Source organism: Cebus imitator, unplaced genomic scaffold (genome assembly GCF_001604975.1).
Source record: "Cebus imitator isolate Cc_AM_T3 unplaced genomic scaffold, Cebus_imitator-1.0 Scaffold471, whole genome shotgun sequence".
Taxonomy (NCBI): Eukaryota; Metazoa; Chordata; class Mammalia; order Primates; family Cebidae; genus Cebus; species Cebus imitator.
Window position 1 is genome coordinate 337,771 of NW_016107786.1, and position 13,528 is coordinate 351,298.

General features: G+C 34.9%; 1 protein-coding gene across 6 annotated transcripts in view; it reads left to right on the forward strand.

The window, feature by feature from the left end:
• The first annotated feature begins 2,101 nt into the window (after window positions 1–2,101).
• Window positions 2,102–13,528, forward strand: part of GLRA2 (glycine receptor alpha 2) — a 209,636-nt gene continuing 198,209 nt past the window's right edge. For 2 of the 6 annotated variants that reach the window (XM_017512354.2, XM_037732764.1), the window contains exons 1-2: window positions 2,343–2,961; window positions 5,073–5,206. In XM_017512354.2, coding sequence (XP_017367843.1) covers window positions 2,894–2,961; window positions 5,073–5,206 — 202 coding nt within the window. In that variant the 5' untranslated portion in view covers window positions 2,343–2,893. Of the gene's footprint in view, window positions 2,962–3,707; window positions 4,039–5,072; window positions 5,207–13,528 lie in introns of those variants that run through there. The other 4 variants (XM_037732762.1, XM_017512353.2, XM_037732765.1 and 1 more) reach the window with 4 other exon arrangements.

A 13,528-nucleotide genomic window follows, 5' to 3' on the forward strand; every position in this document is an offset into this window, starting at 1 on the left:
GTGTGAGAAGAAGAGACAGCCTAGAATATAGCCTTTAGGAAATCCAACTTTTATAGGCCAGGTAGAGGAGGATATGCCTGCCAAGAAGACAGAGGCAATCCAGGAGTGCACTGTGTCACAGGGTCAATAGAGGGAAGTGTTTCAAGAAGGAAGAAAAGGCCAATGACATTAGGTACCATGGAAATGTCAAGTAAGATGAGAACAGAAAAATGTCTTTTAGACTTAGTTACAAGAAATTCACTGGCAGACTTAGAGCTGTTTCTGTGGATTGATAGGGCTGGAATCCAAATTCAGGAGAGCTGAGAAGTAAAATGAGGAGGCTAAACTAAATCCTCTCTAATGTCCCTTACAACTCTACAGTAATATAATGCTGTGATTTCATACTGCCAGCCAGTCTCCTTTTGTCACAGATTTCCTTACTCATCCTACTCCTGGTTAATAACACAACTCTTGTTAAAAGGAATGATTTACAAAGACTCTATTACTTTAGGCATCCTTACAACCTTAAACAAATTTGAGACAAATCATTTTCGTCTATCTTTATATATTTTCTTTTGGAAAGAATCTTGAACACAGAAAAACTTGTACTATTTTTCCATGTCGAACCAATTGGAGAAATGTTCCCAGGAATTGATTTTATTTTTTTGGGTCAGCACTGCAGGGATAAAATCAGGTCTAGAGTTTCCATGTGGATGAATTTGGAAGTGAACAAATTTGAAGCTGCAGTCCAGGGATGTCTCACACTACATCATACTGTTTTTCTTTTAAACTGAATCATTTTCTCTAGGCTTTGAAAGTTAAGAAAACACATTTGAAGAATTGATTCTGTATGTAAGTAGAATGCTTGGGCACTACTGCATTTCATCTAAAAAGAGATTCCTATATATTCACTGTCTTAGCAGGATATAAATCTTATGAAAAGGCATATAGACTCTTGTTACTCAAAGTGTGATCTGTGGACAAGCAGCATCAACTTCAGCTAGGAAGTTGTTAGAAATGCAGAATCTGAGGCCCCACCCCAGACCTTCTGGATCATAGTCTGCATTTCAGTAAGATCCTCTGGTAATTTATATGAACATTAAAAGGTAAAAAGAACTTGCCATTTTTTTTTCTCAGAATCTACTCTTAAAGACATAGAATTCATTGTTACTCTACTGTAATATTTAAGTTAATCCAAAGTTAGTCATTTATGGAATAAAAATTAATCATTATTTTGTTTTAAAATTAAGACCTACAGTAAAGTGCATAGGTGATTAACAAGGGATATTTAACAAACAAAAAGTAGATTACTCTCCTAGCTTATGGTAGGACATGCATTTTTCATTCCCTCTTCTCAGGAGCTGCTAATCATCTGCATTGTACTATCTATCCTTCCTCTTTTTTATTAATAATAATATTTGTAATTTTAATTTAAAATAGCAGGGTTATCTGCCATAGTTTCGTATGGACTTAAGAACTTCCACTATTTTCAGTCCCTTTAGCCAGTCTAGGAGAATAGCATATGCACTTTATTACATGACTGTTCCTAGTGATTAACATCTGGAATGGGCAGATGAACTGAACTCCCAGTCTCACTTTTCTTTGCTTCATTTCTAACATGGAGCCCGGCTCTAACCTTTAACCAGGCCAAAAAAGGATTGCTACTGCCCCCTGCAGGCCCATTGTCTCTTTTCCTTTTCTACAAATCTGTGACTTAAGGATGCCCAAGCATTTAGAGCCACTAAAGAAAGCTCAGTTGGAAGGGGCTTTCCCTAGTAGAGAGGTAGAGAGATCCTTTGGTAATAGGCGGCTAAAATCAAATGAAAACATTAAAAAGGCGAGGAAGGCATAAAGGACTTCTAAATTAAATTATCAATCTTCATGAACCTTATTCTGCACACGGGCTTCTCTATGCCAAAGAAATGTCCCCTTCTCTTCAGCACAGGACTCCACTTTTTGCCTCTGGCTTCCACTGACAAAGAGTGACCTGTCCACACCCTTATTGTAATTTCAGTACTCTGAATCCTGTTTCGAAATCCTCAATTTCGTTTTCCCACGATTAAACCTTATTCCCTTCTCTTTTCTGCTTCAAGCTCCCGTACCGCCCACCCACGGGCAGGCTAGCATTTCTAGGAGCTCAGACCCCACCTCCCTCACTCTCTCCATCTCCTGACCTCTGTTCTCTTCTTGCCGTCATCGCACCCCCTTCAGTACCCTCTCACTGAACGGCCAGTTACTCTTTGCCTTTGAACAGCAGGCATGTCCCCTCTTGAATGCTTCTCCCCGACCCCCGCCCCAAGCGACTGAAAACGGAAACATGCGCACTTCAGAGCTTGGAGCTGTCCGAGTGCTGAAATTTATAGGCTGGGTAAGATCACGTCTCCGTCTCTTTCTATAGCCCTCATTCCAGCACAGGATCTCAGCAATTTTTCCCTCTTCTTCCCACCCACTCCAGCTCACAAAGTCCTTTCCTCTCCCTCATTTACAACTTCTTTTTAAAAGGGAAAATTTTCTAGAAAAAGGGCTTTGCTAAACAGAAAAGATATAAAACAAAAGCCACAGCTACCCGACTTCCAGCATGGCATTGTCAGCAGCCCCCTTTGCATGGTGATGCGATTAAGGTAGCAGCATTTTTATTATTCAGGAAAAGCAGCTGGGGGATTCATCAGTTCTGAGGCTTTGTCTTTCCTGGGTTAACTGATGGTCCCAAGCCTCAGTTTGACCTGACCATGATGCCCGAGATTGGCACTTTTTCTTTTTTCTCAGCAAACTGTACAAAACCAAATCTCTCTTTGATTTTAAAGGAAACTAGATTCCTGCCAGGTTTTGAATCTGGACAATAAATAGATACTTTGTCCTAACATCTTTCTGGAATCATTTCGGGATATTTTCCACAAGCAACACAGAAACAGGAATGAACCGGCAGCTAGTGAACATTTTGACAGCCTTGTTTGCATTTTTCTTAGCGACAAACCACTTCAGGTAGGTGAAACGACTTTGCATGTTGATATTTAAATTGTTTAAAAGAGAATGTGTCATTCAGTTGTTATCTATTTCTCTGTGCCCTGGACTATATTATTTTGATTTTATAGAGGAAAGTTAGATATCTTTTGTTCATTTAAAAAGCCTAATAACAGTGGGAGGGTGGTAAATTTTCACAAAAGCAAGTTTTATGATGCATAGCCGCACTCTATGCAATTCAACACAAATTTTCACAGCCAATGTGATATTAAGGTAGTCTGATAAGTTGCATGCTCTTTACAATTCTATATAAGGGTGATATTTTTGCTTTCAAATTTTTCTGAAAGTGATTTAAAGGGATTATTTTGTATAGTGTTTTTCATATGATAAAATGATTGTATTAATTTGGCAGAAGCATGCTTATTTTAGATAAAATATAAAAGGTCCCTAATTCTCAGCCAACTTGGGACTTCTATTATATTTCAGAAACTAGAAACGTACTATGAGAAGTACAATGCAGTAATTTTCTTGAAATATCAAAAATCTCTTTTTGCTACTATATTCTATTCAGTCTGTTTGGAAATTGATTGCCTACCAAAATTTAATTAATATGACATATTTGTATTTATGTACATATAAGAAATTGAGCATCCATAATTAAAACAAGTGAGAGATTACTATTTGCATGTTTGCATTTTCTACATAGTTTACTAGTTGTCAAATCAGTTGATACCTCAAAATATCAAATCATTACCAGTAAGTTAAATAGTCATTCAATAACAGGGGATCTAAGACTCCATAGAGATAGGAGATGCTCTTAACAATAAAGTATAGGACTCTAAATTTAATTTTCACTAAATATTATGGCATTTTTTCACAGAACCAAGATAAATGGAACACGTAGTAATAATGCTATGAATACTGGGAAAACCCACTATGTTCCTTTCAGGTTTACACCTCCTACTATGATTAAGAAAAAATATAGGCTGCTTTTTATTAGAATCATCATCATCATCATCATCATCATCATCATCCTCACCACCACCACATGATAATCAAATAATATTTGATTAATCAGATGAATCTGCATATGAGAAAGTGAGTATTTATATATGATTGTATCAATTTTTAACTCCTACAAAATATTTATATCATCTTTGCACTTACTTTGAACACCCCTTCTTTGAAAAACTGGCAAGAATGTGTTATTTTCTTAGTGATAGAATTAATAAGACTATTTGTTAAACTATTGAAAGTAAAGCTTGTAAAATATATACTTTAGGGAAGAAATTTCAGTTAACCACTATGTATTGTGAAAGAATTTTGCTACAAACCAAATATGCCCTTTTTAATAAGCTCTTTATTACTTTGAACAGGAAAATGAAAATCTGAGAAATTTTTCACTGAATTTTAGTGTTTTGATAAAAAAGTCAAAATGATTTAGAAAAGTGTTTTTATTAATATTTTTAAGAGTCAACAATTTAAATGCTCGTATATAAATAACTGATAAAATAATAGAAGTCACAGACATGCTCATTGTTGACCTATTTTAAAATGAAATTAAATGTTCAAATGAAGGTTCTCTTTTAGATATCTCATTGAAAAATAGTAATAGTTGATAGCTGGATTAGAACTAGCAGATGGTAAAATAAACAATGAAATAATAAGTTTGTTCTGCCCATATTATTATATATTTCTTATAAAAGGTAGAAGACTTATATTTAGGGCTGATATGCTGAAACAATTTTTTGAGGCATAGAGTAGTGATTTTTAGACAATCACTTGAATTTTTTAAATTATCTCATTTCTCTGACAACTCTAGATAGAAATAGTTTTAACTATATCTACATAAAATCTACAATCTAAAACTAAATACATTGTCTTTTCTCAAACATCTTAGGATTAAAGCTTGGAGATGTAGGAGATGTGATTCAGGATTTATAGTTCTTAAAAGTTAACTTTAGAACCATGTACAAGTTCAGAAGTTGGCCAAAAAGTTTGGATTTTTCTAGTTTTCTTCATACTAACATATCGAATATCTTTACCAAAATGTAATGTTAAAAATTCAGTGAGCATTTGTTCTCAAGGGATGAAAATGAAACCGTTGCTAAAAGAGTTAATGATGTGTTTAGGGCAGCTTTCTGCAAAGACCATGACTCCAGATCTGGAAAACAACCTTCACAGACCCTGTCTCCTTCCGATTTCTTGGACAAGTTAATGGGAAGGACATCAGGATATGATGCAAGAATCAGGCCAAATTTTAAAGGTAGGATCTACTTTAACTTACGTTAAGCCTTTGAGAAATCTTCTAGATGTTTGAATAGTTAACTCTGAAAAACATTTTCAGGGCTTTTAATTATAAAATGAAAATTATAGTGTTCATTTTATTTTGGTATTCTTTTGCATTAGTTACTGACATTTACATTTTGCTCATCGCTTGCCACATTTGAAAACTTTCCTTGTTTGTGTTCTATTTAATGAATAAAACTAGTGTCATAAATTCTAGCCATAGTCCCTGCTTTTTCTTAAGTGGAAGTGTGGCTGAAAGTGAATACAGAGCAAGTGATAGACTTGACATCCTTGAATATCTACCAGGACACATGCAAGATTCAATGGTTACACCAAAATATTTGATTTTAAATACCTACATCAAAGTGGAGTTTAAATCTCTATAAAATATGCCACTTTACATACTTCCAGGCCTCTTTAATTTTTAGACTTTGTAAGAAGAGGTTCTAATTTTTCATTCCCTTTTATTTAAGCATTCACATTGTTTATTTGAAATTGTTTGAAATCAACAAAGATCACATAATTGTAAAGTGCACATGTCAAAGATGGTGGATACTTTCTTTGTTCAATTAGAAGCAAACCAATGTTTTTTGTTTTTATTTGTTGAACATTACAAAAATATAGTTAATAGTCTCTAGAAATGCTTTTTAAATATATTTAGTTTAATTTTATTCTGAATCAGGAAAAAACTAATGAGAACCAATGATTAATAATTGAATCATGTTGATGTTTTAATTTTTAAATATATAGTTTAAGTGACATTGTCTTTTATCTTGTAATGAAATTTAACATAAGGCATTTTGAGGTGTTTATAACATTTTGTAAAAGAAGAAACTTGTAATGTTCTTGATATTATGTAGCAATTCATGCACTGTGTTAATTTTGTTTATTAACAATTTAATTGCACACTTTTCTTCAGTGTTGATTAACTTTTATTATTGAAAAATATAAGCATAAAACTGAATTCTGAATTCATTTCTTCTTCAAGTGTTACACCTCTGAATATACCCAGATATGGGCACATTTTATAAATAAATATGTCAGAATTTTGGTGAAACAGTATATTTTAAGTATCCCCAAGAGAGACAACTGAATTACACTCAGAGATCAATTTTTCTGAGAAAAAATATCTTCATGTTCATCCCATTTCTTAATTTTGTGGTCATTGCTTTGGAAGTCAATATCTGAAATAAAATCTTGTAAGTAACAAACTAAGAACCAGCTTTCAATGGGATTGCTCATTCATATATTTACCCGCTAAGCCACTCAACAACTTTTGAGTTTGGGCTATCTGCAAAATACCAACTGTTGGGTGCTTTTTAAAATTGGGAGATGAAACAGTTTAGGTGCTTCTATTAAAAATTGTAATGGAGGGAGGAGATGTTACATGAATACTTTTAATATTAGATAGAAATAAGAAATTACCATTATTAAGTATAGATAAATTGCTACAGGATTCCAACAAATGGAAAGGTAATTTCCTATTAAGATATTCATGGAAGGCTTTATAGAGAAGGTCCAGAGATGGAAAACTGTTTCAAGTTTACAAGCATCTTGTTTCATAGCTGTTATTCATTTCTTTCCAGAAATACTTTTTCAAAAGGGCAGAAAAGTACAAAGGGTAATAAAACAAACACCCATGTTGACATTGGTAATTTAAGTGACCCCAGAAGAATGAGCTATCATTTCCACGTCCATTTTTTTCCTGGTTCTTCTGGGGTTATCACTTTTGGGAAATGACATTTATCATGGTTCCAAAGGATAAATAAATGAGGAGAATGTGAGGTTCAGCCAAGTGTGGCCATGTTTTCTTTGATCTATCTACTACTTAAAAGCCTAAGTACAGGGTATTTTAATGAGTTATAAAAAAGAAATGGGGTGGATATCACTGAAGACTCTAACATTAATGGGCTGCATTGAGTTTTATCTCCCTCTTCCTTTAACTTTCTACTTCTATAAACCACTGCTACTTCTTCATAAAATTTATTTACATAGGCCATTTATATCAGCTCAATTACGTGACCTATCCCAAAGTTCTCTTTGTTTGGGGGAGCTTGATTATTTCTGGATTTAAAACTCTTCCCATTATTTTAGACTGAAATCATTTTTCTTGATGTTCCCATGGAATTTTATATGTCTAATATGATCTTTCTACATATTTATATTTTATCTATCCACTCCCATACCACATCTGAGAGGGCAGGGAAGTACCTTATTTTATATATACATACATAAAATATTGGTAATGTAGGGAAAATATCCTTTTCTCCAGGATAAGGAAATTAGAACCAAGACAGAGAGAAAAAGCTGGATAAATTATGAAGATTAGTGCTTCCAACTAGTTGTTGTAGTAGAATGTGAGGGTGGTAACTTTTGAGAGACCAGCCAGTATTCACAGTGGCAAGCAAAGATGATCTTAGCTTAGTTGGAGAGAAGGAAAGAAAAGACAGAGATAATAGGGAACTTGTAACATGGAGGAAGCTTACACAAACACTGTAATACTTCCCATAGTTGATTTGCACTGTATCAATGAGGACTTTTATAAGTAGGTAGAAATGAAGGGAGATTAGGAAATGTGACTGAATATAGAATAGTGACAGTTTCCCTGTAAATGTGAAAAAGCACTTGACTGTGATAACTATAAACATGATGGTGATGATATTGACAATTAAAATAATGGTGACTGATAAGAAGACAGAAGGGCAAAATTTGGCCACCAGAATAAAATCAAGAGCCAAATATGTGCCATTGAGGTAAATGGAATGGTTATTCTAGAATTCTTATTAAATATTAGCATATTTCTCTGTTTTCCTTGCTGCCATGCATTGGCAAGGGAAAAAGAAATGCATAAGTGTAATTTTTCTTATTGGAAGGAATTTTCCTGTATCCTTCAAGTCACTAAAATCTTGCATGTCTATTCCATATCCCTGATGGGCTTTGAAAGATGTAATAATGGGCATATATATAAGGAGGAAAATGGATGTAAGCTAGAAAAGATAACCAGAAATGATTCAGACTTAGAGTTTGTCATTGAGAGACATTCTTAGAAACTATAGGAAAAAAATAGCTTTTCTGATGTGTTGAAGCACAAGTGTATAAACAAAGTCATGAGTCAGAGTTGCCAATTGAATTTCATCTGTAAGATCCATAGAGACCTGTTTCAAATCTTGTCAAAACATACTTTTCAAAATCCTCAATTTGATAAATCAGATAAAAACACAAGCTATGTCCATTCACAATTACCTGGTTCTGAAACCATGGCAAATGTTGATTCTATATCAAGAGATGAGCCTCTTTTCAAATCACCTAGGTGATTTGTTTCATTTTATGTTGAATTATCATGGTGTTATTCCATCATCCTATCAGATATTCTTCTGTCAGTATTATTGTATCTTGAAAATGCCACATTAAACATTAGACTTTTAATGAAATGTTCAAATCTGGGCAAAATGCATTAGTTCTGTTTCTTTCTTTTTGAAACAAAGCTTTTTTCTATTTTAATGAAATTTTCTTTGAAAATAAAATTAACTTAGAATTACATCCTCGTTTTCATCCGAATGTGAATAAATATATTTCACTATAACATTCTTTTTAGGATAGGATCTAGAGTAGATAATGCCAGGAGATGATTATTCATTCCACTTCTTTGTGCCTGCCATGCACACTATTTTTTCCCACATCTAGAGACCTAAGTTGGAAAGTGTAATGTGTGACATTAAAACCTACATTTGCATGAAATATGTTTTTCTGCAATTTCCAAAGACTTAGCAGCTCAAGAGGTGTTTCAAGTATCATAGATCCACTTCCATTAAACCAGAGGCCTTCAGATTTTGCTCCTTGAAAATAATCCTGTCTGTAGCCAAGTGGAGCTAAAGTTCAAATGTTGTGAATACCAACCCCTGTAGAAGGTGCTTGAGCACAAGTGTCCAGCAGGGACACTTGGAAAGGGTGCTTCTTTTAGTTAATGATAATGCAACTCCAGCATCGCCATTTCTTTGATCAGCCTGGTGGGCATCAGACATTACTATGGATCCTGAGAAAAAAAGAGCAAAATGCTTGCAAGTATCAGAAGCATTGTGCCTGAGTGCAGAAAGTAGCAGAAGCCTCAAGGCACCTGAAAAGGTAACTTCATGGTCATGCTGACATTGTGGTTTTATTAGGAAATACAGACAGTATTTGGTTCAATTATAAATCACCTTGGAAGTGATTATGGAATTATCTGGATTATCTGCTTGACAGTTACCTTCTTCACAGAAGAATTCATATTCTCCCTTAATTCTAGGTCTCCCTTAATTAATCAAGAGGCTTGAGGTAAATCACTCCTTAATGGCAGAGATGAAATAAAGACCTAATGGCGCTAAGCTCACATTGAAACATATGAGAGTCATTGTTAGAAAGTATACAGAAAAATGAGTTTTCAGGTGTCTGTGAATGTCAAGCATGAATCAGAGTTGTCAATTATAAAACTTTTAAAATGATATGAATATAGCATATGATTTTTTGAGACACTATCTTTTACTTATGAAAGCTGTCATTTTAAAATGGCCTAGAACTAAGCCCAATTCTGAGACAGCTGACACTCCCATTAGGGAAATTACTCTTGGCTGAATACATAGGCTATAGTTATCAGTGGGAACCATTCATTGAAGAAATTAAAGGACAACTAAGGGAGAATCGAAAGAAGGAAAGGAAGAATAGATTTATTTTAGGATAAATTATTATAAATTATAATGTAATTTATAATAATGTCTATATATATACACAATGCTGTGTTTGTATATGCAATAGAGTGTCCCTAAAAGATACACAAGAGAGTGAAAATATCAGATGCTTCTGAGAAAGGGGACTGGATGCCAGGGAGACAAGGGTAGGAAGGAAAGTTACTTCTCTCTGTGTGCTTCTTGAATGCTGATGATTACATGTATTTCCAATTCAAAGGGGTAATTAATTGTTAAGTATTTCTAAAGAGGTAAAGCTGAAGGGAGCTGTTCTCTTGGGTAGTATGGCCCATGGTGGCAGATTAGAGTCAATGTCACTCTTACTTTAAGTGCAGTAACATGCATGTGGCCTAATTTCAATAGTGCTCAAGCCCTTGAAAGAAATCCCTTGCCCAATAACTATTTTAACCTAGCTTGCTACTATAATGGCTAAAATTACAACACTGTTGCTTCTGCTCTTGGATTAAAGATTTTATTTCATATTAAGACCACATGATGGAAATGACAGTAAGCCCAATTAGTCGTTTGCTCCATAATTTAAATGAGAGTATTTGGTTGTAGTCTGGCACTGGGGAAGAATACTGATGGTGCAAGGATTTATAGAATAAGACAATAGGGGGAAAAAGTTATTGAAAGGAAAGGCTGGGAGTAGCAAAGGGGAACATATATGATAGTTTTGTTCACAGATGATATTGATGAAGATTTTTGAACCTCCAAAAATCACTGGCTGTGTCACAATGTATTATACAAATGTGTTGGTTGGTGTTCATACAGCTTTTGCATGCTGCATAAACACCAACCAACACATTTGTATGTACTAGGCTCCTACTATGGGCCCACAAGGTTTTTCAGGAATTTGAAGTGGCATCAAGAGGGCATCTGCAGAATTCTAATGCACCCTGGTAAAGCATATTCCAATAAGTTTGTCAGCATGTCTTTCATTCCAAGATGACAGCGTAGTATAGTGGAAAGAGCCCTGAACTTGGATCCAGAAGACCTAGATTAGGTTTATGTCCTGGTTCAGCCATTTTTGAGAAAAGGTGTCTTCACTGTCTGTGCCTCAGATTTTCTTCTGCCTTTACCTACCTCATTTGGATTGTACTAAGGATCAAATGATATCATGAGTGTTAATTATTTGTTTTCCACTGTTACTATTATACAGATAATTTGAATTATTGCAATTCCTCCATTTTTCTTTTACAGCCTACACTTACTTTGTATTGTGAAAGCTTGATCTTCATGATGATTAGGTCCTCACAGCTGCTTGATTTTCTAAATGGAAAGAAACAAGTTAGAGAAATTCTGGCATCTTAGATTCCTACCAGAGTAACCATAATGTAGATGTCATATGCCTCAGTTGGTTTTCCTTTTATTAGTTCACTGGAAAAATTTCCAACCTGAAATGGCTATTTCATATTCCTAAATATAAAACAAAGAGGGAGCCATTTGTGGGAAGGAATATCTTTACCCATTCAAATCCCATGCCTGATTATTTTCTTAGACTCATTTTTTAAAATAAACCAAGTAAGAGACAGAACAAATTTCACCTAGTCCTATGAAGGAGGACCTTCAATTTAACTGTAGATAATATGACTGCCATTTCTGATGTATTTTCTTGTCTAGTTACTATTAGTTGCAAGGTTCATTGCATAATAGTGCTGAATTGATTTCTTGTTTTAGAATAAGTATTTAAAAGAGAGCATTTTGTCTCACAATATGGCAGGTTAAGAGTACCAGAAATGGAAGCCCATAATTTAGTCTTTGAGAAATTACTGCATTGCTCCTTGGTTGATTCTGGATGACCCCGTATCCTTAATTTTCATTATTGAATGAACTTAAAATTTTATCCTGAGTTTATAAAGCTTGCTGATCCTCCACGTCCTGAAGGATAAATCAGTCAATTTTGCTGATAATCTGAGGCTTCATTTAGAAAAAGCTAATGGCATCAATATTCAGGTCTCTGAATGGAGAGTATAATGTGTTCAGTTGGGGCAGTTAGGTTTAGAGTGAGAAAAAATAGTCATTAGTTTGTTGATACTGTTGGATATTTTTCTTGTTGTGTTGCATCACACACTTTGGAAAAGGATCTTAAAAACAGAAATATGTCCGACCAAACTTCAATAACAAGGTCTTTGGAAGCCTTCTGGGCTTCCTTTGGAATTAATGCCCAGGAGGTTGTCCTGACTGTTGCATGAAGCATTTGCTCATTGACTATTTTCCTGAGTGGGCTACTCTGAACACTTATGACTGATTACAGACACCTTCAGCCATGCAGAAGCCACTAAAGGAAGCATATGAGCAAAAGGCATAGGCCTCAAATGGGTATTCTAAAGTGTGCAGTATATATAAGAACAAAGTCACTATGTTACTCACTTGGAGTCTAGTTTGGCCAGCCAACCAAAGTGGTTTTGAGGCAAATACAAGAGAGAAGCTAGACCCTCTCTTAGACTCATGCTATGGCTTGTGTACCCAACATTCTATTATTAACATAATACACCAAATGGTGGCTCTGTACACTCATCCAAAGGGGCAAAATGAATTCTGGATTCAGTAAAAGTATGAAAAGTCCATAGGCAATTATCTTTTGAGAAAAGGCATCTTCACCTATCTGTGAAGTATGTATATGACTGAATAAGAGTTGTTTTCTATTTTTTCTTTTTTTCTGATGAGGGTGGAACATATTTTCTTGTGAAGAAAAAAAGCCATACTTGCCTATGCACTATCAAAGCAATAGTATAAATTTGTGGCAAGGAAGCATAAATGTGGGCACAAAAAATTACATCTTTATATTTGAGTCTAAACACACAGTTCATTTGTTAATTCTCTTAATAAGTAATTAGTGACGAGTCATCACATGCCAGGTGCCATTGTTAGGTGCTAAGTGTACAGTAGTAAATAGAAATTTAAGCTTTTAAATGTCCGTTCTCACTATTACTATCTCACTTCAATAAAAATTGGAATATAATTTGTAGGTTAAATACTGTATTATATATGATCTTTGCAGGAAAGAGACTACAAATTTCTATGGTGTAAGAGAAAAAACAACCCTTAAAGGGAGAATGTAGTATTCTGGGACTATCAACAGTAGACCTGAAGAAGCAAGGGAGGGACTGATTACCAGAACCTGGTGAAGGCAGCTATATAGAAGGGTCACCTAATAAAACCTGTGGAGCAATGTAGTCAATTTGTGCTATCCTAGCAGGGAGTAAGCCTGGGAATAAATATCTAGACCTTACTCTCCTCCTGTTTTCTATTATCCTGTGGAATCCTTTCATTAGCCAGATGACAGAGAGCAAGGGAGCCCATTGATACAAGCCCTGAAGGACAGCTTCTAGGGTACAGAGAATGGAAGAGAAGAGAGGGCGTGGGGTGGGGGAATGGAAGACAACCAGCACAAATGTCAACCTATGAGCAAACTCACCCCTCACCATTCAGGTGGTTGAGCAGACATCTCCAACACTGATGACAAATTTAGTAAGCATTCCTATATCAGTCTGGAGAAAAGCAGAGAAGAGAGAGAAATATAGTATAATGTGATTGTTCTGTCTCCTATATGGAAGAGGTGCAATAAATGGACTGGT